At 40.4% G+C, this 25,751-nt stretch overlaps 1 protein-coding gene and 1 long non-coding RNA gene across 2 annotated transcripts in view; one reads left to right on the forward strand and one right to left on the reverse strand.

Annotated features, from left to right (window-relative positions):
- F8 (coagulation factor VIII) overlaps positions 1-25,751 on the forward strand; it is a 141,253-nt gene that overhangs the window by 71,465 nt on the left and 44,037 nt on the right. Inside the window, exons 13-14 of the mRNA XM_052663089.1 lie at positions 1,480-1,689; positions 14,206-17,044. Of these exons, the coding sequence (XP_052519049.1) occupies positions 1,480-1,689; positions 14,206-17,044 (3,049 nt within the window). The remainder of the gene's footprint in view (positions 1-1,479; positions 1,690-14,205; positions 17,045-25,751) is intronic.
- Positions 1-25,751, reverse strand: part of LOC128069885 (uncharacterized) — an 83,031-nt gene that overhangs the window by 56,512 nt on the left and 768 nt on the right. The window lies entirely within an intron of this gene.

Here is a 25,751-nt window from a genome sequence, read left to right on the forward strand (position 1 = left end):
GGCGGGATTCCTCACACTGGCTCCTGGAAGTTCATTCTTTCTGCTACTGTTTTGGGATGCTCCCTTTATCATATATTAAATTTCCATTTATATCTGTATCTGTTTCTGGACTCTGTTCTGATTGATATAATCATCTATACCTGCAACTCTGTGTGACTCCATGGACTGTAGCCTGCCAGGTTCCTCTGTCCATGGGATTCTCCAGGCAAGAATACTGGAATGGGTTGCCATTTCCTTCTCCAGGGGATCTTCCCAACCCAGGGATCGAATCTGGGTCTCCAGCATTGCAGGCTGACTCTTGACTGGAGTGGGTTGCTTTTCCGTTCTCCAGGGGATCTTCCCAACCCAGGGATGGAACCCAGATCTCCTGCATCCCAGGCAGATTCTTTACCATTGCAGCCACCATACCTGCATTAAGACCATGCTTATAATTACAATAGCTTTAAAATACCTTTTATCACTTTGAAGAGAAGAAACTTTGATTCTCAGTTGCACTAAGCTAGTGTCTGAGCATAGCTTACTGGATTTGTGGGCAACCGCTTTGCAGAGTAGACAAACATCTATTGATTGGATAGACAGATAGATATATGGAAGAGGCTTTCAGAAACAATTCTCTTAATAAGTTGAAATATATTTAACTTTATTTATTTTTCATTCAGAAATAATTTCAAACTTACAGAAATACTGCAAGAATAATAGAGAACTCCCATATACACTTTATCTAGATTCACTCATTTTTAAGATTTTGCTGTTTTCTTTATCATTCTTTCTTTCTTCTATATACATATTTTATAACTTACTTTCAACATGAGAATAGACTGTAGACATCATATCCCTTTATCTTTTAATACTCCATTGTGTATTTCCTATGAATGAATATATTCTCTTACATAATCAAAGTGGAGTTATGAAATTCAGAAAATGTAGCATTGATATATTATCTAATACATAATATAATACATTTATCTAATTGACAGCCAATATTCCAGTTGTATCAATTAATGCTGTTCTTTGTAGCATTTCCTCTTCCCGGTTCAGGCTGTAGTCCTGGATCTAGTTGTCCTGATTCTTTGAAATGTGCTTCCTTGAATTTGGAACATTAGCAGATAATAATTTTAATCACCAGATCAAAGATTTTCTTGTTTTTTTTTCCCTCTGTATAGTTATTATTTTTCTCTTTGCAACTAATATGCAGCGTGTAGGGAGATACACTGAGACCATTCAAATGCCCTCCTCCTCATTAACCTGCCACCCACCATATAGCACCTAAATGCATCATTACCATGGTCTACAACTCTCCTCACTTTGAGATTGAAACCTAGCTGATCAAGCATTACAGTTTGCTTTTTTGGAAGGTATAATGTTATCTCTTCTTGAGAATAAGATATGGAGCATAACTTATAATCATTTATAATCATATCATGACAAAAAATAATAAATCCAGATACTGCTAAAATCTATTCTCCATTTCTTTTGCAGGCATCAATGGCTATGTTTTTGATAGCTTGCAGCTGTCGGTTTGTTTGCATGAGGTGGCGTACTGGTACATTCTAAGTGTTGGAGCCCAAATTGATTTCCTCTCTGTCTTCTTCTCTGGATATACCTTCAAACACAAAATGGTCTATGAAGACACACTCACCCTATTCCCCTTCTCGGGAGAAACTGTCTTCATGTCAATGGAAAATCCAGGTTAGTTATTTATATTTATATTATTCTTTTACTAACAGCAGTGTTTGCTTCACTGGCCATTCACATGGTTTTTTGCCCACTAGCTCACATCTGCCCACTAGCTCACCACATGCTAAATGGTTCAGGTGATTTTGGTAATTGCAAGGCATTTTAATGACAGAACCATATCAAATGAGCTTCACAGGTGGCTCAGTGGGGACAGAATCTGCCCACAGTGCAGGAGATGCAAGAGATGCAGGTTTGATCCCAGGGTTGGGAAGATTCCCCTGGAGGAAGGCATGGCAACCCACTCTAGTATCCTTGCCTGGAGAATCCCATGGACAGAGGAGCCTGGCAGACTACAGTCTATAGGGTTGCAAAGAGTTGGCCATGACTGAACATGCACATATGCACCACAGCAAATGTTTAAGTTAAAAGTCTTTGCTTTAAAAAGTGCCTTTACTTGCTGTGGGCCAACCTTTTAAGTGTGTTTATTAGACTGTAGTGGTGAATATACTTTTATACCTGCAGTTAACACACAGGGTCTGGCTAAATGTTTCTGTGTGCCTTGTGAACGTTGGTTTTGTTGGGAAGTGCATAATAATCTCCTCTTGCATGCACACATAGCATCAAACCACTGTGAAGCCTTCAGGACAAATGTGGCTGTCAACTTCTCATCATCTGCCTCCCTCCAGAAGGACTCAAAAGCAAAGCTTTTGAGCACACCCAGTCTGGTGATCTGGAGAAGGCGATGGCACCCTACTCCAGTACTCTTGCCTGGAAAACCCCATGGATGGAGGAGCCTGGTGGCTGCAGTCCATGGGGTCGCGAAGAGTCAGACACAACTGAGCGACTTCATTTTCACTTTTCACTTTCATGCATTGGAGAAGGAAATGGCAACCCACTCCAGTGTTCTTGCCTGGAGAATCCCAGGGACTGGGGAGCCTGGTGGGCTGCCGTCTATGGGGTCACATAGAGTCGGACACGACTGAAGTGACTTAGCAGCAGCAGCAGTCTAGTGATCAGGAGGAACACTGACCCTGTCTAAACCTAACAGATTGTAGTTATTCTCTTACACTTATGACTTTTCTGGAGATAAATTCTCATGGGGAAATTTCTAGGGAATCAAAACCAATCTTACCATATAAAACCATAGATTCACCTTCATACCCAGAAACTCATCTTATACTTCAGTAATGTATTTTTGTGGGAAGTGAGTGAAGAAGACCCTGACAGAACTCCAATAACACCTCTGAAAGTATCTTGTTTCTTCATGTTTATATCTTCATTATCTGCTTTACAGCTAAGTTGTAAGGTCTCAGAGACCTTGTCATCTTCTTTGTCATTGAATCCCCAATGTTTATAGTGCCTGGCCTATAGTAGATGCTTAATAAACATTTTTTCAATGAATGAATCAATTTAAAATGTGCAAAAATGTTATAAAACAGTATACATAATATGATTGTAATTGTCTAAACCAAAGAAAGTGTGTGTGTGTGTGTGTGTGTGTGTGTGTGTGTGTGTGTGTAGGCAGAGAATGCTATTTAAAATATCAATATTTTCAGAAGCTTGTAAACTACTTTGGTGATCAGTTAAATTCTAAAGACAAATTAAAACTCTGCTTTATGTGTCTTGAGGGGAAATTTTCTATCTCGATTATAAAGCTCAAGCTAAATAAAGCCCCTGTTCTATGTTACTGATTTCTTATTTTAACTTCACTGTGGTCATGTAACAGACTCTGTATGATTACAGTTCTTTTAAACGTGGTGAGACTTGCCATGCACCCAGCATATGGTTACTTTTGGCTAACGGCCCATTTGCACCTTTGACACTGGCACCACCACAGCAGGTGTGTTCAGGCTCCAAACACAGGCACAGTGAATTCCATTGTCACACTAGGCCCCCACACTCCAAACAGTGGAATTATCACAAATGCATGCATGTCTCTGCCCCAGAAACCAGCACTATTACCCAGGCCTGTGTGCTCACATGCCAGACCCAGCACCAAGAATCCCCTCAGCTAGGGCCTCAGTCTGTGGGTGTAAAGAAAAACAAAAGAACCCCAGAAACCTTCACCACCTAGGAGATCAACAACCCTCATCACCATCATGGACACTCACAGCTTTGACAACCAAGGACCCTCCATAAGCTTTGCTGACACTGACCTCAGCTGACCAAGCTGCATGTGGTCTATGCTGTTGTACCCTCATTGGAACTGGAGCTGCTGAATCACACATTGATAAAGAAAGAAAGAACCCAGAAATCCTGGAGCTAAAGAATACAGTGAATGAAAAAAATGCAACAGAGAGCTTTAAAAACATACTTGATTAAGCTGAAGAAAGAATCTGCAAACTCCAAGATAAATCTTTTGACATTATTGAGTCAAGAGGAGAAAAAAAGGAATGAAGAAAGCCTGCAGGACTTATGGAATACCATTACGTTTTTCCAAAAGAGACAAAGAAGTGATGAACAGGTATATGAATATGTTCTCAACATCACTAATCATCAGGCAATGCAAATCAAAACCACAGTAAAATATCAGTTCATACTTGTCAAAATGACTGTTATCAAAAAGTCAGAGGATGATAAGGATGTTGGCAAGGATGTAGAGAAAGCATCCTCGTGCACTCTTGGTGGGAATGTACATTGGTGTAGCCGTTATGAAGAACTGTGTGGAGATTCCTCCAAAAGTTAAAAAGAGAACTACCATCTGATCCAGCGATCACACTTCTGGGTATATGTACAAAGGAAATGAAATCAGGATCCTGAAGAGATACCTGCACTCCCATGTTTATCACTGTACTCTTCATAATAACCAAGACATGGAAAGAACCTAAGTGTCCATTTATGAATAAATGGCAGAGTAGAAAGACCCTGAGCTCACCTCTTCTCACAGGCACACCACAATCACAACTATTTTCAGAATGGCCATCAATGGAAAAGACTTACACTTACCAGAGCAGATCTCCTACAACTAAAGCTATAAAGAAGGAACCGCAATAAGATGGTAGGACAGACATCATGATATTGTCCAGTCTTATATCCCTGGGTGGGCATTTCACAAATAGGAGAATTACAGGTGCAGAGGCTCTCTCAAAAGAAGTAGGACGTCTAGCCCCACATCAGACTCCCCAGTCCAGGGATCCTGGACCAGAAAGACAAGCCCCCAGAGCATTTGGCTTTGAAGGCCAGTAATGCATACAATTGAGAGTCCATAGAGCTGGGGGAAATAGCAACTTCACTCTCACATGGTCCAGGGCAAAAGCAGGAATAGGAAGCTGGGTCAGACTCACCTACTGATTTTGGAGAGTCTCCTGGAGAAGCAGGGGGCAACTGCAGCTCCTCCTGGGGACATAGAAACTGGTGGTAGCCATTCTGAGGAGCTCTTTCTACCACATGGACACTGGTGCTTGCAAATGCCATTGAGGAATCCTCTGTCTGGCTTATCAGCAAGAAAATGCAGTCCCTAGAACTGGCTCAACATCTGTAGGTGCCAGTTCTAGGACACATGATGGCAAGCAAATAACTGGGCATGAACACAGCCCACCCACCAATAGACAGGTTGCCTTTAGAACCCCCTGAGACCACAGCAACCCCTGGACATGGCCCTGCCCACCAGAGGGCACAGGGTCTGGCCCTGCACACCATTGTGGAGGTACCGGATCCAAGACTTCCAGCCAGAGAACCTGGGACCAAGCTCTACCCACCAGTGGGCAGGCACCAGCCCTAGAATCCCCTGGACCCTGGTCCTGCCCTTCAGTGAGCCTGCTCTAGCCTCAGAACCAGCTTCACCCACCAATGGATGTCATTCTTTGTCACTGTTTGCCGTCATTATCTGCATATGACATGATGCTGTACATAGAAAATCCTAAAGAGAGCACCAAAAAACTACTAGAGCTCATCAGGGAATTTGGTACAGTTACAGGATATAACACCACTAGGGCTTCCCTTGTGGCTCAGCTGGTAAAGAATCTGCCTGCAATGCAAGAGACCTGGGTTCGATCCCTGGGTTGGGAAGATCCCCTGGAGAACGGAAAAGCAACCCACTCCAATATTCTGGCCTGGAGAATTCCATGGACTATATAGTCCGTGGGGTCACAAAGAGTCACACACAACTGAGCGACTTCACTTTCACTTTTCACAGGATATAAAATTAATGTACAGAAAATCTGTTGCATTGCTATACACTAGCAATGAACTATCAGAAAGAGAAATTAAGGAAACAGTCCCATTTACAATTGCATCATAAAAAAATAAGATATCTAGGAATAAACCTACCTAAGGAGACAAAGGGATCCCAGGTGGCTCAGTGATAAAGAACCCCCCTGCCAATGCAGGAGATACAGAGACATAGGTTCAATCCCTGGGATGGGAAGATCCCCTAGAGAAGGGAATGGTAACCCACTCCAGTATTCTTGCCTGGAAAATCCCATGGACAAAGGAGGCTGGCAGGCTACAGTCATGGGGCCACAAAGAGTTAGATGAAAGATCTGTACTCACAAAACTATAAGACACTGATGATAGAAATCAAAATTAGGAAGATAGATCATGTACTTGGATGGGAAGAATCAGTACTGTAAAAACTACTGTTACCCAAGGAAATCTACAGATTCAATGCAATCTCTTTCATATTACCAATGCCATTTTTCACAGAACAAATGACACTGATTAGCCAAAATAATCTTGAGAAAGAAAAACAGAATTAGATGAATCATCCTCCCTGACTTCAGACTACAAAGCAACAGTTATCAAAACAGTATGGTACTAGTACAAAAAAAGAGACATAGATCAATGGAAAGGGTAGACAGCCCAAAAGTAAACTCACACACTATGGTCAATCTATCACAAAGGAAGCAAGAATATACAATGGATAAAAGACAGTCTCCAGATACTGAAGAAAAACTGGACAGATGCATGTAAGAGAATGATATTAGAAATTCTCTAACATATTATGTTAGAGAATTTGTATATTATACAAAATAAACTCAAAATAAAGACCTAAACTGAATACTATAAAACTCCTAGAAAAAGACATAGGTGAAACACTGACAAACTGTGGCAATATTTTTTGGTTCATCTCTTGAAGCAAAGGAGATAAAAGCAAAAATAAATAAAAGGGACCTCATTAAACTTAAAGATTTGCACAGCAAAAGAAACCATTGACAAAACAAAAACAGAAAGACAACCTATTGAATGGGAGAATATATATGACCAATGGGTTAATATCCAAACCATATAAACAGCTCACACAGCTCAACATCAAAAAAATTCAATCAAAAATAGACAGAAGGCCCAAATAGATGTTTTTACAGAAAAGACATAGTAATGGCCAACAAGCACATGAAAAGATGTTGAGTTCAGTTCAGTCTCTCAGTCATGTCCGACTCTTTGCGACCCCATGCCGGGCCTCCCTGTCCATCACCAACTCCCGGAGTTCACTCAGATTCACGTCCATCGAGTCAGTGATGCCATCCAGCCATCTCATCCTCTGTCATTCCCTTCTCCTCCTGCCCCCAATCCCTCCCAGCATCAAAGTCTTTTCCAATGAAAAGATGTTCAGCATAGTTAATTATTAGAGAAATGCAAATCAAAACTACAATGAGGTATGACCTCACACCAGTCAGAAGGTATCATCAAAAAATCCACTAACAGGGCTACCCTGGTGGTCCAATGATTTAAGAATCTGCCTACCAATGCAGGGGACACGGGTTTGATCCCTATTTGAGGAAGATCACACATGCTGTAGGACAGCTAAGCCTATGTACCAGAACGACTGAGCCCATGCTCTAAAGCCCGTGCTCCCTAAGAATAGAAACTGCCACAATAAGAAGCCCACACAGCACAACTAGAAAATAGCCCCTGTTCCCCACAACTAGAGAAAACCCACGTACAGCAATGAAGATCCAGCACAGCTATAAATAAATAAATCTTTTTTTTAAATCCACAAACAATAAATGCTGGTGAGGGTGTGGAGAGAAGGACACCCTCCTACACTGTTGCTGGGAATGTAAATTGATGCAGCCACTATGAAAAACAGTATGGAGGTTTCTCAAAAACATACAAATAGAACTACTATATGACCCAGAAACTCCACTCCTGGGTATTTATCCAAAAAAATGAAAACTCTAAGCTATGCATCCCAAAGTTCATAGCAGCACTATTTACAATTGCCAAGCTAGGTATCCATCAATAGATGAATGAATAAAGATGTATACACACACACAGGCTTCCCTGGTATACCACTCAGCTGGTAAAAAATCTGCCTGCAATGCAGGAGACCCTGGTTCGATTCCTGGGTTGGGAAGATCCCCTGGAGAAGGGGTAGGCTACCCACTCCAGTATTCTTGGGCTTCCCTGGTATCTCAGACGGTAAAGAATCTGCCTGCCATGTGGGAGACCTGGGTTCAGAAGATCCCCTGGAGGAAGTGACGGCAACCCACTCCAGTATTTTTGCCTGGAGAATCCTCATGGACAGAGGAGCCTGGCAGGCTCTAGTCCAAGCTGTTGGAAAGAGTTGGGCATGACTGAACAACTAAGCACAGCACAGTCCAGCACAGTATACACACACAGTGGACTACTACTCAGCCATAAGAAAGAATAAAATACTGCCATTTGCAGCAACAGGGATGGGCTTAGAAGACATTAGGCTCAGTGAAAAAAGTTAGAGAAAGACAAATACTGTATGATATCACTTAAAGGTGGAATCTAAAAACTACAACAAACTAGTGACTATAACAGAAAAGAAATAGACTCCCAGATGTAAGGAAGAAACTAGTGCTTACCAGTGGAAAGAAGTGAGCAGGGGCAATATAGGGGCAGAAGAATAAGAAATACAAGCTAGTAGAATAAATAAGCTACAAGGATATATAGAACCACACAGGGAATATAGCCGATATTTTGTAATAACAATAAATGGAGTATAATCTTTAAAATTTGTGAGTCGCTACGTTGTATGCCTGAAATTTGTATGGTACATCCACCATAACTCAATTAAAAAAACAAGAAAAATTTGTAATTAAAAATTTTAATTAAACAAACTGAAAACGAAAAAAGTGATATATGTATCATCATATATATATATGATGAACTATTATTCATCCATTAAAAAAGAAGGAAAACCTAGCATTTGTGACAATATGGGGGAACCTGAGGGCATTATGCTAAGTGAATAAGCCAGATGAAGACAAATGTTATGTGGAATCACTAATATGCAAAATCTCTTTTTTTAAAGAAAAGAAAAATTTGAACTCCGAAACACATAGTAGAATGACAGTTATATCATGTTTTGTAATCTGCTTTGGGCTTCCCTCATAGCTCAGGTGGTAAAGAATCCACCTGCAATGCAGGAGACCCCAATTCAATTCCTGGGTTGAGAAGATCCCCTGGAGAAGAGATAGGCTACCCACTCCAGTATTCTTGGGCTTCCCTGGTGGCTCAGATGGTAAAGAATCCGCCTGCAATGCAGGAGACCCCAGTTCGATTCGTGGGTTGGGAAGATCCCCTGGAGAAGGGAAAGGCTACCCACTCCAGTATTCTGGCCTGGAGAATTCCCTGGGGGTCACAAAGAGTCAGACACGACTGAGCAACTTTCACTTCACTTTTGCTCACTTAATGATGTATTTGATATTTTTCTATGTTAATAAACATAGATGAACATCATCATTTTAAAAGACTGGTTAGTATTCCATGCTAGGGATACTGCAGTACCCTTGGATTGTTAAAGATATTTTGTCTATTGAAGCCTGAGGTGTGCTCCTCACCCACTTGTGATCAGCTGGGCTGTGTCTCTCTGGGTTACTCTGATGGGTACTAGCTCCGGGATTGAAGATCAGCCTAAAAATTTAATAAGTTCTCTGAAATCCCTGGGTATATCACTGAGGTTATAGACAGGTCTGTATATTTGTGTACTGACCATTTTCAAACTTGACCAGGCATGTTATGCTTGTGTCACAAGCCAGACTAGGAGATTGGCAGCTGTGTCTCCAAGGGAATTATAATTTAATTTTCTTTGCATCTCTGGTTATATCTCCTTTCTTATTTCAAATTATATATATATATTAGATAGAATTTATTTTTATTTGGTTATTTAATTGAGGTTTTTTTGAACTCATTTAAGCTCTTGGATTGAAATTTATTAATTACTATAATGATCTAATTTATTTTTATTCACACATGTAATACAAAAAGATGTTATCATTACAAAATTTCAACCAGTACAGGTATAATTAAAGTTCTTGACACTATTCTCAATCCCAGGTCTTTCTCAGAGTATGGTAGATGTCATTCCAAACCTGTTTATGGAGTTTCATTTCCCCTTTTCTCACCTATTACTGTCTTTGTCGGTGAGAGGAAGTATTAGATTTGTGAAGTGAAGTCGCTCAGTCGTGTCCGATTCTTTGCGACCCCATGAACAGTAGCCTACCAGGCTCCTCCCTCCATGGGATTCTCCAGGCAAGAGTACTGGAGTGGGTTGCCATTTCCTTCTCCAGAGGGTCTTCCAAACCCAGGGATCGAACCTGGGTCTCCCTCATTCCAGGCAGATGCTTTAACCTCTGAGCCACCAGGGAAGCCCAGGGAGAGGAAGTATTAGATTTAGCTAAGTTATAACAAAATGGATGTCTGAGGAGGCCTTACAAATAGCTGAGAAAAGAAAAGAAGCAAAAGGCAAAGGGGGAAAGGAAAGATACACCCATCTGAATACAGAGTTCCAAAGAATAGCAAAGAGAGATAAGAAAGCCTTCCTCAGTGATCAGTGCAAAGAAATAGAGGAAAACAATAAAATGGGAAAGACTAGAGCTCTCTTCAAGAAAATTAGAGATACGAGGGGAATATTTCATGCAAAGATGGGCACAATAAGGAACAGAAATGGTATGGATCTAACAGAAGCAGAAAATATTAAGAAGAGGTAGCAAGAATACACAGAACTGTACAAAAAAGATTTTCATGACCCAGATAACCATGACGATGTGGTCACTCACCTAGAGCCAGACATCCTGGAGAGCGAAGTCAAGTGGGCCTTAGGAAGTATCACTAAGAACAAAGCTAGTGGAGGTGATGGAATTCCAGCTGAGCTATTTCAAATCCTAAATGATGATGCTGTGAAAGTGCTGCACTCAATATACCAGCAATTTGGAACCCTCAGCAGTGGCTTCAGGACTGGGAAAGGTCAATTTTCATTCCAATCCCAAAGAAAGGCAATGCCAAAGAATGTTCAAACTACCTCAAAATTGTATTTATCTCACACACTAGCAAAGTAATGCTCAAAACTCTCCAAGCTAGGCTTCAACAGTACGTGAACCAAGAACCTGAGAACTTCCAGATGTTCAAGCTGGATTTAGAAAAGGCAGAGGAACCAGAGATCAAATTGCCAACAGCCGTTGGATCATAGAAAAAGCAGGAGAATCCCAGGAAAACATTTACTTCTGCTTCATTGACTATGCTAAAGCCTTTTAACTGTGTGGATCACAACAAACTGGAAAATTCTTAAAGAGAAGGGAATACCAGACCATCTTACCTGCCTTCTGAGAAATCTGTATGCAGGTCAAGGAGCAACAGTTAGAACTGAACATGGAACAACAGACTGGTTCCAAATTGGGAAAGGAGTACGTCAAGGCTGTATATTATCACCTTGCTTATTTAACTTATATATAGAGTACATCATGTGAAATGCTAGGCTGGATGAAGCACAAGCTGGAATCAAGATTGCTGGGAGAAATATCAATAACCTCAGATATGCAGATGACACAACCCTAATGGCAGAAAACAGAAAGGAACTAAAGAGCCTCATGATGAAAATGAAAGAGAGTGAAAAAACTGACTTAAAACTCAACATTCAAAAAACTAAGATCATGGCATCTGGTCCCATCGCTTCACGGCAAATAGATGGGAAATAATGGAAACAGCGACACTTTATTTTCTTGGGCTCCAAGATCACTTCAGATGGTGACTACAGCCACAAAATTAAAAGACACTTGCTCCTGGGAAGAAGTTCAGTTCAGTCGCTCAGTCGTGTCCAACTCTTTGCCATCCCATGGACTGAAGCACGCCAGGCCTCCCTGTCCATCACCAACTCCCAGAGTCCACCCAAACCCATGTCCATTGAGTCGGTGATGCCATCCAACCATCTCATCCTCTGTCGTCCCCTTCTCCTCCTGCCCTCAATCTTTCACAGCATCATGGTCTTTTCAAATGAGTCAGCTCTTCGCATCAGGTGGCCAAAGCATTGGAGTTTCAACTTCAACATCAGTCCTTCCAATGAACACCCAGGACCGATCTCCTTTAGGATAGACTGGTTGGATCTCCTTGCAGTCCAAGTGAGTCTCAAGAGTCTTCTCCAACACCGCAGTTCAAAAGCATCAATTCTTCAGTGCTCAGCTTTCTTTATACTCCAACTCTCACATCTATACATGACCACTGGAAAAACCATAGCCTTGACTAGACAGACCTTTGTTGACAAAGTAATGTCTCTGCTTTTTAATATGCTGTCTAGGTTGGAAGAAATGCTATAACAAACCTTGACAGTATATTAAAAAGCAGAGATAATACTTTACTGATAAAGGTCCATATAATCAGAGAAAGCTATGGTTTTTCCAGTAGTCATGTATGGGTGTGAGAGTTGGACCACAAAGAAAGCTGAGTGCTTTAGAATTGATGCTTTTGAACTGTGGTGTTGGAGAAAACTCTTGAGAGTCTCTTGGACAGCAAGGATATCAAACCAGTCAGCCCTTAAGGAAATCAATCCTGAATGTTCATTGGAAGGACTGATGCTGAAGCTGAATCTCCAATACTTTGGCCATCTGATGTGAAGAACTGACTCATTTGAAAAGACCCTGATGCTGGGAAAGATTGAAGGTGGGAGGAGAAGGGGATGACAGAGGATGAGATGGTTGAATGGCATCACTGACTCAATGGACATGAGTTTGAGCAAGCTTTGGGAGGGGTGATGGACAGGGAGGCCTGGTGTGCTGCAGTCCATGGTTGCAAAGAGTCTGACACAACTGAGTGACTGAACTGACTGAAGTTATAAAAGTGGAATTTTTAGTCAATAACCTGATTTAAATTATTCATTCCAACTCCAGTTCTGGTCTACTCTAGCCCAACATGGTTTTATAAAATAAAAAATACTCTTTACATATCATGAAATTGGGTTCTTATATCCCATGTCTTCATATTTTTTAATATACTCCTTTATTTCAGTTATAAACATTCTCTAATCAATTCTTGAGAATGGCTGAATTAGAGGTAGATACTTTGAATCCTTGTATATTAGAAAATCTCTTTATTCTCATTTCCTGTTTGAGTGATTATCAGGCTGCACATAGAATGCAATGTGAATTAATTCCAAAATGTCTGAAAACCGGAAGATTTTTCGTGGGCATCCTATTGTCTAATAGGGCTCTGTGAAATATACTTTGAGAAAATTTTTCGGTTAAGATTTTGCTTCTGTAACTTGATAAGACCATTCATTTACCTGATGGGTAGCTTAGTAAAGGTGTATTTGTTTCCATTTATGCTTATGCATATACTTCACCACCATAAAATTCTTTCACTCAGATAATCCTGTTCATAGTAGAAATTAATATTGTTAGCACTGTGATGAGTTATTATGTTATTTGTATCCTAAACCTAAGTCCTGCTCCCTCATGGTTACTTATCCTACACATTTGTCATAGTGGATGCTTGGCATTGTGTTGTGTGATTTGAGTGATTGGGGGCAGGAGGAGAAGGGGACGACAGAGGATGAGATGGCTGGATGGCATCACTGACTCGATGGGCGTGAATCTGAGTGAACTCTGGGAGTTGGTGATGGACAGGGAGGCCTGGCATGCTGTGATTCATGGGGTTGCAAAGAGTTGAACACGACTGAGCGACTGAACTGAACGAGTCATTTATAAATTTGAAAACTGGAGCTCAGAGAACTCAATTGACTTGCTTAAAGTCACACAGCTGATAAATTGTAGTGCTGGGACTTGACCCCAGGCAGTGAGGAGGAAATGGCAACCCACTGCAGTAATCTTGCTGGGAAAATCCCATAGAGAGAGGAGCCTGGCAGGCTACCATCCATGGGGTCGCACAGAGTTGGACACAATTGAGCGACTGAGCACTGAGCACATAATGTTACTGTAGAACCTATAGCACTGTGCTGTATAGTGAAAACAGCTGCCCTAGGTAAAATTTCCAGAATTAAGTCACTGTCATCACCCGAGTTCTATGTCACTAGTAAGACTCGCTACTCTTGTATATGTTAATTACATTTCTCCATTTTTATGCCAATATATACTCATTTATAATCACAGCCCTTTCTTGTGGTCACAAAGAGATATGCCACAATAGCAGCAATGCAAAAACCACTTTTACTATCATTGTTGGACTACTGTTACGTGTATCTGGCATTTAACATAACAACTGGCAATATAATGGTACTAAGTAGTTGTTGTTTTTTTTCATTTTTCTGGGAATGGAAGAGAACCTCTAGCACAGATCTTGCTTGTGACTTGAGTTATAAGTAATCAGAGTCTTATTCTTCCTCATCTCCAGGTCTGTGGGTTCTGGGGTGCCACAACTCAGACTTTCGAAACAGAGGCATGACAGCCTTACTGAAGGTTGATAGTTGTGACAGGAACGTTGGCGATTATTATGACACATATGAAGCTATTCCAACCTTCCTGCTGAGTGAAAACAATGTCATTGAACCCAGAAGCTTCTCCCAGAATTCAAGGTACCCTAACACTAGGCAAAAGCAATTCAGACCCACCATGACTCCGGAAAATGACATGGAGAAGATTGACCCTCAGTCTGGAGAGAAAGTGCAGCTGCTTAAAGAACAAAGTGTCTCCTCTGGTGATTTGTTGATGCTCTTGGGACAGAATCCTACTCCACACAGATTATCCTTATCTGATCTCCAAGAAGACAGAAATGAGCCTACTGATCATTTGCCTGGACCAACTGAAAGAAACAAGGGCCCATCCCCATCTGAAGTGGCACATCTTGGACCAGAGCTGCATCACAGTGGGGAAAGAGTATTTACTCAAGAGCCAGAACTGCCACTAAGATTAAATGAGAATTTGGGAACAACTATAATGGCAGAGTTGAGCAAACTTAATTTAAAAATTTCAAGTTCATCAAACAATCTAATGCCTTTACCAACAATTCCATCCGACAAGTCGTCAGCAGGTACTGAAAAGACAGGTTCCTTTGGACCCCCAAATATGCCAGTTAATTTTAATAGTCAATTAGGTGCCATTGTATTTGGCAAAAATTTATCTCCTGTTATTGAGTCACATGTACCTTTGCGCTTGAGTAAAGAAGATAATAATTCCAAGTTGTTAGAAGCAGCTTTAATGAATAGTCAAAAAAGTTCACTGGGAGAAAACGTATTATCAATGGAGAGTGATAGGTTATTTAAAGAGGAAAGAGTTCATGGACCTGTGTCATTGAACAAAGATGATACTTTATTTAAAGTGAATATCTCTTTGGTAAAGACAGGCAAGCCACCAGCTAACTCAACAACTAATAGAAAGACTCACATTGATGACCCAACAGTATTAATTGAGAATAGTACATCAGTCTGGCAAGATATTGTAATAGACAGTAATACCAACTTTCAAGAAGTGACTTCTTTGATCCATGATGAATTGTTTATGCACAAAAATACTACATCTTTTGGACTAAGCCATATGTCAAATAAAACTACTTCATCCAAAAAAAGGGAAATGATCCGTCAAGAAAAAGAAGGCCCTGAGCCACTAGATACAAAATATCCAGATACACCATTCTTCAAGACTCTGTTTTTGCCAGATTCAACAAATGTGATAAAAAGGACCCATGGCCAGAACTCCCTAAGCTCTGGGCAAAGGCCCAGTCCAAAGCAATTAACATCATCAGTATCAGAAAACTCTGTGAAAAATCAGAATGTCTTATCAGAAAAGAATAAGGTAGTAGCAGGAGAGGATGAATTTAGCAAGGACACCAGCCTCGAAGAGATGATTTTTCCAAATAGCAAAAGCATAGTTCTTACTAACTTGGCTAATGTCCAAGAAAATGATACAGACAATCAAGAAAAAATATCCCAGGAAGAAACAGAAAGGAAAGAGACATTAATCCCTGAGAATGCAGTTTTGCCTCAGGTGTATACAGTGATTGGAACTAAGAATTTCCTGAAGAACCTCTTTTCACTAAGCACGAAGCAAAATGCCGGAGGTTTAGATGAAGAGACGTATACTCAAGACAACAGGCCATTAAGTGATTCGGCAAAAAGAGCTGGGATTCATGTGGCCCATTTCTCAAAAGGAAGGGTGGAAGCAAATGTGAAAGGCTTAGGGAATCAAACAAAGCAAATGGTAGAGAAATCTCCAAGCACTACAAGACTGTCTCCTATCCCAAGTCAGCAGGATGCAGTTCCTCTGAGGAGTCTTAGGTCAATTAGACCTACAGATGTGACCAAGATCCCACCCAAAGATAACTCTTCTCATCCTCCAGCATCAACCTATGGTTATAACTTGGGGACAAGTCATTCTGGGGTCCAAGAAACCAGTCATTTCTTACTCAGAGCCAAGAAAAATAACCTTTCCTTAGCCTTGCTAACGTTGGAAGTGATTGGAAGTCAAAGAAAGAGCAGCACCCTGGGGAAACAGGCCGCAAATCCACTCATGTACAAGAAACTTGAGAACACGTTTCTGTTGAAACCAGGCTTGTCTGAAGCATCTGGGAAAGTTGTTCATCAGGAAGACTTGCCTACAAAAACTAGCAAGGTTTCTCCTGTCCACCTGGATCTCAGGGAAGAGATCTTCCTTCAGAAAACACAGGGACTTGTTAAATTGAATAAAGTCTACAGGCCTGGAAAAGTGCCATCTCTGAAATGGACAACAGAAAGCTCTGAAAAGATTCCCTCCAAGCTGCTGGGTCCCCTTGCTTGGGATAACCAATCAGCTACCTTGATACCAAGAGAATCCTGGAAATCCCTAGAGAGGTCACACAAACTCACATCTTTGAAGACAAAAGATATCACTTTGCCCCTAGACCCTAGTGAAAACTATTATTCAATAGCAGTAACAAATGAAGGAGAAGATAAGGCCCAAAGAGAAGCTCCCTGGCCAAAGCAAGGAGGGACTGGAAGGGTGTGCTGTCAAAATCCACCAATCTTGAAACGCCATCAAAGGGAGATAACCCTTACTACTTTTCAGCCAGAGCCAGACAAAACTGACTATGATGATACTTTGTCGATTGAAACAAAGAGAGAAGATTTTGACATTTATGGTGAAGATGAAAATCAGGACCCCCGCAGCTTTCAAAAGAGAACACGCCACTATTTTATTGCTGCAGTGGAGCGGCTCTGGGATTATGGGATGAGTAGATCCCCCCACGCACTAAGAAACAGGTATGGATCCATTGATTATTCCTTTGTGCTACTGTTGTGACCTTTGACTTGACCAGGTGCTGAAACAATAGGGAAGGCACAATCAATCTGCAGCAATGAGACTCCAAAGACTGTTTTATAGAGGAAGCTGAGAAGCAAGTGGCAAAGTCTAGATGAAGCTGAGGAGCAAATGGGAGGTTAGGTGGTGACACTAACAATGAGGGTTACAGGATGGTAAATTCAGGTAGCATGAAAATCTTACTCTGGTGGGATGGAGAAGAAGAGGGATCTACAAAAGGGTAGAGACGTCAGAGTCAAGAAGCAGCCACGTGGAACAGGAAGGAAGTCAGCCTCACCTAACAAGCTTATGAGCTGCTGGGTAAGGCTTAATCTCCTGAGTGTGCCCTGATAGACACAGCAGGAAGCAGTGAAGTGTGTGGTAATGAGATTGAGGTGGCAGGGGAGGTCGTTTTCCAAAGTACTGGGGATCCAGAGGGCAAAATGGGAGAATTTCAGTGTTAAGGGAGCAGAAGGAGGTTGGGCAGGGGAGAGAACACACAGAGAAATTTGGAAGATAAACATAAGGAGAGTGAATCAGGCAACAAATATTTATTGAGCACCTGCTACATGCCAGGCACTTGCGCTGACACTGGAGAATGGCAAAGCAGGAGCTTATATTCTGCTGGGAAAATCAAAAGGCAATCAAGTAGTAAAAAACTAAATAAGGGAATCTTGGTGCTGTTCAAAAGGTAGAATTGAATGATATGGTAGAGAGTGACAGGGGTTGTTACTTTCACTGTGGTGGTCAGAAACATTCTCTTTGTGGAGTTGATGCCTAAATGATGATAAGAGGTCAGCTAGGGACTTCCCTGGTAGTCCAGTGACTAAGACTCCACAGTCCCAATGCAGGGTGCCAAGGTTCAATCCCTGGTCAGGGAGCTAGACCCCACATGCCACAAATAAAGATCCCACATGCTGCAACTAGGACCCAGTGCAGCCACATAAATTAAAAAACAAACAAACAAACAAAAACGAGGTTTGCTAACCAAAGTTTGAGAGAAGACATTTTCAGCAGAGGGAACAGGAAATGCAAAGACCCTGCAAATGAAACAAGTTTAGCATGCTTGAGGAACAAAAAAGGAGCAGCATGAGTGGAGTACAGTAAAGAAGTGTATGCAGGGATAGGGCAGAGGTGAGTGACCACACCATCGTGGTTATCCAGGACATTACTGCCTTTTTTGTACAGTTCTGTGTATTCTTGCCACTGCTTCTTAATCTCATCTGCTTCTGTTAGGTCCATACCATTTCTGTCCTTTATTGTGCCCATCTTTGCATGAAATTTTCTCTTGGTATCTCCAGTTTTCTTGATGAAATCACTAGTCTTTCCCATTCTATTGAACAGGATGGTGAGGATGAAAGTAAAAAGAAATGTAAGGATGTTGAGTATAATTTAAAGATAAGCAGAGAAGGCTTGCTGTTAGATTGAGGATGGGGAGGAATGGTGAGAAAAAACTGAAAAATGTTTCATTTTTCTCCTGAGCAACTAGGTAGAAGCTGGTGACATTTAATGAGATGTGGAAGCCATGATGCAGAACAGATTTATTTGAGGAGACACTCAAGGGTCTGTTTTGTACATATTTAATTTGACATGCCTACTAGATATCCAAGGTCAGATGTTGAATAGGCAGTTTGATATATGAGTCTTAAAACCAAAGAAGTGGTTTGTGCTAAAAGATACCAATTTGACCATTATAATCATATTACTAACATTCAAATAAGATTTAATGGGATGATAATGGAGCAAAAGTAGCTGTAAACCATGCCTGCTTTAAGGGCTATATCATCAAAGTAATGGTAAACCAGTTAAACTTGTACTTCATTGACTTACAGCCTGGTTTTTGGTCATGTGTATTGTCCATGAAATCCCTATCCTGCAGACATCTGGTAGAATACATAAAACCTCTCATGGAAGAAACCAAAATTCTAGGCCTCAGGTTATTTTCACAAATATTCAAGATACAATTTCCAGAACACAAAAATGCTAGGTACAAAACAAGAAAAGTAAGCAAGAGGCCACAGAAACAATAGAGAGCCAAATACAAACTCACAGACTGAAGATCTCAGAATCACCAGACACAATTAAAACACTAATGCATCATGTAGAAAGAACTGGTGAAGTAGTAGGTAAATAAAAAGAAATAATATGAAATACAGAATGCAGAGATTTTAATATGTAATATAGAAAAGAGATAATAAAGACTATGTGTTCTAAGTCACTTTAGTCATGTCCGGTTCTTTGCGACCCCATGGACTATAGCCGGCCAAGCTCCTCTGTCCTTGGCATTCTCCAGGCAAGAATACTGGAATGGGTTGCCATGACCTTTTCCAGGGGATCATCCCAATCCAGGGATCAAACCTGCATGATCCAGCAGTGGCCGCACAACTGGAAAAGGTCAGTTTTCATTCCAATCCCAAAGAAATGCAATGCCAAAGAATGCTCAAACTATCACACAGTTGCACTCATCTCACACACTAGCAAAGTAATGCTCAAAATTCTCCAAGACAGGCTTCAACAGTATGTGAACTGTGAACTTCCAGATGTGCAAGCTGTATTTAGAAAAGGCAAAGGAACCAGAGATCAAATAGGCAACATCCGTTGGATCATCAAAAAAGCAAGAGAGTTCCAGAAAAAATATCTGCTTCTGCTTTATTGACTATGCCAAAGCCTTTGACTGTGAGGATCACCACAAACTGTGGAAAAATCTTGAAGATGTGGGAATACCAGACCACCTGACCTGCCTCTTGAGAAATCTGTATGCAGTTCAGGAGGCAAAATAGAACTGGACATGGAACAACAGACTGGTTCCAAATAGGGAAAGGAGTACAGCAAGGCCGTATATTGTCACCCTGCTTATTTAACTTATATGCAGAGTACATCATGAGAAACACTGGGCTGGAAGAAGCCCAAGCTGGAATCAAGATTGCCAGGAGAAATATCAATAACCTCAGATATGCAGATGACACCACCCTTATGGCAGAAGTGAAGAAGAACTAAAGAGCTTCTTGATGAAAGTGAAAGAGGAGAGTGAAAAAGTTGGCTTAAAGCTCAACATTCAGAAAACAAAGATCATGGCATCTGGTCCCATCACTTCATGGGAAATAGATGGGGAAACAGTGGAAACAGTGTCAGAATTTTTTCTGGGCTTCAAAATCACTGCAGATGGTGACTGCAGCCATGCAATTAAAACAAGTTTGCTCGTTGGAAGAAAATTTATGACCAACCTAGACAGCATATTAAAAAGCAGAGACATTACTTTGCCAACAACAGTCCATTTAGTCAAGGCTATGGTTTTTCCAGTAGTCATGTAGGTATGTGACATTTGGACTATTAAGAAAGCTGAGCACTGAAGAATTGATTCTTTAGAACTGTGGTGTTGGAGAAGGCACCTGAGAGTCTCTTGGACTGCAAGGAGATCCAACCAGTCCATCCTAAAGGAAATCAGTCCTGAATGTTCATTAGAAAGACTGATGTTGAAGCTGAAACTCCAATCCTTTGGCCACCTGAGGCGAAGAACTGACTCATCTGAAAAGACCCTGATGCTGGGAAAGATTGAGGGCTTGAGGAGGAGGGGACGACAGTGTATGAGATGGCTGGATGGCATCACCGACTCAACGGACATGAGTTTAAATAAACTCCGGGAACTGGTGATGGACAGGGAGGCCTGGCATGCTGCCGTTCATGGTGTTGCAAAGAGTCAGACATGACTGAGTGACTGAACTGAACTGAATTGGCAGGCAGGTTCTTTATCACTAGTGCCACCTGGGAAGCCCAAAGATTATAGCCAACTCTATTTTCCAAAGATAGATGTGCCAAGATATCCTGTCCTACATGCTTCTTGTACAATGTGACCTTGCCATTCTCCCTTTCAAAAGGTAGTCTAATTCCCCTCCTTTTGATCTGTGCTGGCAACAAATAGAATGTAACAGAAACGTGTGATCTGTAGATATAGTGGAAGTGATGCTATGTGATTTCCAAGGCTTTCTCAGAAAGTACAGATGTACCGATGTGAGAGTTGGACCATAAAGAAGGCTGAGCACCAAAGAATTGCTTTCAAATTGCAGTGGTGGAAAAGACTTTCAAGAGTCCCTTGGACTGCAAGGAGATCAAACCAGTCCATGCTAAAGGATATCAACCCTAAATATTCACTGTAAGAACTTATGCTAAAGGTGAAGCTCCAATACTTTGACCACCTGATGTGAAGAGCCGACTCATTGGAAAAGACCCTGATGGGAAAGATTGAGGGCAGGAGAAGGGGGTGACAGAGGATAAGATGGGTGGATGGCATCACTGAGTCAGTGGACCTGAGTTTGAGCACACTCTGGGAGAGAGTGAAGGATGGAAAGAATTGGACACAACTTAGTGACTAAACAACAACAACAATCTCAGAAAGTATCATGCAGCTCACGTCTATCCCTTCAGATGCTCTCTCTGACCGAGAGTCCTGACTGAGTCCAACTTTCCAGCATTCTCCACCAAGGCAATAGACATGTGAATGAAGCCATTTTGGACCCTCCAGACTAACCCAGATGCCAGTTGAATACCACTGAGTGACATTAGACACCACGAAGAGAGAAACTATTACTTTGCCACGCCCTGCTGGAACTCCAGACTTAACAGAATTGAGAAGTACAATAAAAAAAGTTGTTGTTTTAAGCCACTAAATTTTTGAGGTAGTCTGTGATACAACAACATATAATCAGAAGAAAGAGGATAGAATGTGAAGGACTAACATATTTTTAATTGAAATCCCAAAAGGAAAGAGTGATTAGAAAAGAAACAACTACCAAATTATTCAGAAATTCCACTCCTGAGTATATATCCAAAGGAAATGAAAACACAAACTCAAAAAGATACATGCACCCCAACGCTGATAGAAGCATTATTTAGAATTGCCAAGATATGGAAGCAACCTAAGTATCCATCAACAGATGATTGATTAAGAAGGTGTGGTATACATACACACTGGAATATTACTCAGTCATGAAAAATAACGAAACGTTGCCATTTCCAACAACATGGATGAATCTAGAGGGTATTATGCTTATGTTATCATATGTTATCACATACATGTGGAAGCTGACAAACAAATGAATATACAAAACAAAAACAGATTCATAGATATAGAGAACAGACTTGTGGTTACCAGTGAGAAGAGGGTGAGAGGAGAAGAGGGATGTGGCTAGGGGACTGAAAGTTACAATCTACTATATATAAAAAGGATAGATTGCAAGAGTGTGTTGTACAGCACAGAGAAATACAGCCATTATCTTGTGGTAACTTTAAATGGAGTATAATCTATTAAAAAAAAAAAAAATGTTGAGTTACCATATTATACACCTGAGACCAATATGATGTTCTAAATCAACTATACTTCAATGTTTTAAAAAATCAGATAGACTTAACTCCAACTATTTTTTTAAGTAAATGTAGATAAATTAAATGTATCAGTTAAAACATAAAAATGTGGCTTCCCTGGTGGTCCAGTGGTTAAGAATCTGCCTGCCAATGCAAGGGACCTGGGTTTGATCCGTGGTCTGGGATGATCCCACAAGCATGAGACAACTAAGCCCGGGCTCTTGAGCCCACCAGCCACGACTTCTGAGCCTGCATGCTGCAACTACTGAAGCCCACACACCTAGAGTCCATGCTCCACAACAAGAGAAGGCACTGAAACAAGAAGCCCACACACCTCAACGAAGACCCAGCCCAGCCTAAATTTAATTGGTTAAAAACAATTTTCAAAACAAAACAGAAAATTGTCAGACTTCCTTAAAAATTTGTGCAAACTATATATTGTTTATAAGAGACACACTTAAAATCTAAGGATCTAAGTTAAGTAGAATTGTTGCCAAAAGAGTATATGGGTAGGGTCCAGCTGCTTGCCACTCAAAAGCCAGTAAACAGGCCAGGCTGGTGGAAAGGAAAGTTTGCTTTATTTCAGATGCTGGCAACTGGTGATGGAGAGGGTGGCAAACATCTGTTCAAAGGCCAATCCCACAACCCACCCCCCCCATGACAAGCAGGGGGTGAGACTATTTATAGACAGAGTTGGGAGGGGGGAGGTTACATGCAGAAATGGCACAGTCATCTCTAACAGTCATCTTCAATTTTTCATCAGTGGTCTGACTAGCATCATCTTCAGTGTTTTAGGTACAGTTAATCTGCAGTTCTGGGCTGCACTTGTTCCCATTTATTTGCAGTCAATTCTTGGAATTGTGGCAACTCAAGTCCCGGGTACAGTCTGGTGATCATGTAGTTAACTTCTCCACCTGGTGTTTTGGTATCTATAAGAGAACTCACAGGATATGGCTCAGAATATCATCTCTAGCCCTTGAGAAAGAACTAAAGGTCCTTGACTATGCTTAATGGCTATATTATATTATTTAGTTTCCTTAGATTGTTTTCCTTTGTTTCAGCATTTCTCACTTCTCTGATTAAATTTATTCTTTGACTAAAGTTTACCACAGGCAAAAGGCAGGCAGAAGACATGGGGGGAGGCAAGGATCATAGAGTCCTGCTTTGTTTCAATCCCCCTTTTTCTTTGACACTCCTCATTCTTGAGGAGGAACAGATACTGAACAAGAAAGGCAATAAACTTTCATTATACCTGGACAAACATTTGAAAATTACTAGACATATTACAATGAGTATAATAATCAAAATCCACCTTCGTACTGTTTTTTTTTTTGTATTTATGATTAAAGCAGATGTACAATGTATGTTTAATAGGCTACAAACAGGCTGTTTTGGCTAGCCTAAAGTTCAAATTAAATCCTGTATTGGCCAGAATGACTTTTCCATACCTCAATATGTGAATATTTTTTCCATCATTTTTCCCTTTTAAGTTGTAATTCTTTCCATAGAGAGTATTGATAATCAATATATTTTTCCAACATTGCCAGAGTGGTTCATTTGCCTGCTCTGGGTCTATCCATGTCCCTTGGTGCTCCTTTTTATGTATATATTTGCCTAGTTGTCCACGTTAGGGGAAAACTAATCAGGTATCATGAACAGGCTCAGAGGTTAATAGGGAAATGCTTTATAGGCCATACATTTTAGCATTCATATCCAGCTGTCACACAAACATTGTACATGTGCTTTAAGTAGTACACATAAAGCCAGCAGTGTTACACATCATGAGCAACTATATACTCTGTGACAACTTTACCGGACAGTTTTTCCATCCTGAACACGGGTCAAAAGTATGATTAGAAACAAAAAAATGACTTTCCATTAAAAGTCTCTGTTACCAAAATCAGATCAATATTTCAGGAGAACTTTGCTTTCTTAAGAGAGATAAACCAACTTCAGTCTTGTATCAGGTTACTGTTAATAAAATCCATATACCTAATTAAATTTATTCTAACCTTAATCCTGATAATGTACACAATTCTTTTTTTTTTTTTTTCAAAATTCCTTTTTCACAAACCTTTGGTCGCTTTCTAGATCCAAACAAATTTTTCCTGTATTTCCTTATCCAGAAACAAACAACTACAGGACAAAATTATTGTCATCATTTTTCCTCAACAAAAATGCCTCCATTCTTTATATCTTCTTTGTTGAGAGTGCATACCCTACTTGCTTTACATACCAAAATGTTTTGCTTATCATTTTTACACATCACAATTTTAACCCTTGAAAATTTTGACAAAACCAAGAAACAAGTGATTGAAATGTTACTCCAGCATTTTCTTTTTTTTTATTTTAATTTTTATTTTTTTGAAGTTTTTTTTTTAATTTTTATTTTTACTTTATTTTACTTTACAATACTGTATTGGTTTTGCCATACATTGATATGAATCCACCACGGGTGTACATGCATTCCCAAACATGAACTTAAGAACATATTTCATAAGCTCAGAAAACACTTTTTTTTTTCTTAGCATAATTTTTCTTCAATGGTACAACATGCATGTTTAATAAACCAAAACATCTTAAGTTTCCCTCTTGGTCTTAGGAGAATACAAAAGTCGGTAATCAGTTTAAAGATTATAGCCAGAATAGCGAAATTATACATTCAATTTTAAAGCTTTTTTTCCTTGTTTTCTTTACACAATTAACCCAAGGCTGAAGATCCAGGCAAAGTGGACTGCGTTTGTCTTTTAAGGACATGATAAGCATCAACCTAAAACTTTCTCCCAGGCATATTTTTGTTTTCTCAGGGTCTGAAAAAGGTGTTCTATCAAGTTAGCTTTCCCTAACTGCATATGCAAAAAGAAAGGGTTTTTCGAATTTCAAGAGTTTCATCTTAACCAGTTTTCTCCAGAGTCTAAAGAATACTATAGCCATACATTGTCCCCCAAAAAAATCGTCTTTCTTTTTTTAGTCTTAAATTCACTACTAAAATTTTTCTTATTGAATTGACCCGAATTTCCCATTCTAAATAAGACAGCAAGAATACCAATCATACAGACCAAATGACAGATCTGTCATAAACCCTTTCTGAGGGTGTCTGGTATAAAGTCCCAAACCCAACACAAATGGTCCTCAGTGGTAGTCAAATGTCAGAACCAATTGGCAAAGTACCAAAATGACACTTGGTGGTCATAAACAGTCCTCAGCAGCAGTTAGATATCAAAACCAATTAGCAAGAATGCCCCAAAGCACTTCAGGCCCACAAACAGTCCTCACTGGCAGACAGACATCAGAACCAATTGGCAAAAATGC

Source organism: Budorcas taxicolor, chromosome X (genome assembly GCF_023091745.1).
Source record: "Budorcas taxicolor isolate Tak-1 chromosome X, Takin1.1, whole genome shotgun sequence".
In the NCBI taxonomy this organism is placed as follows: Eukaryota; Metazoa; Chordata; class Mammalia; order Artiodactyla; family Bovidae; genus Budorcas; species Budorcas taxicolor.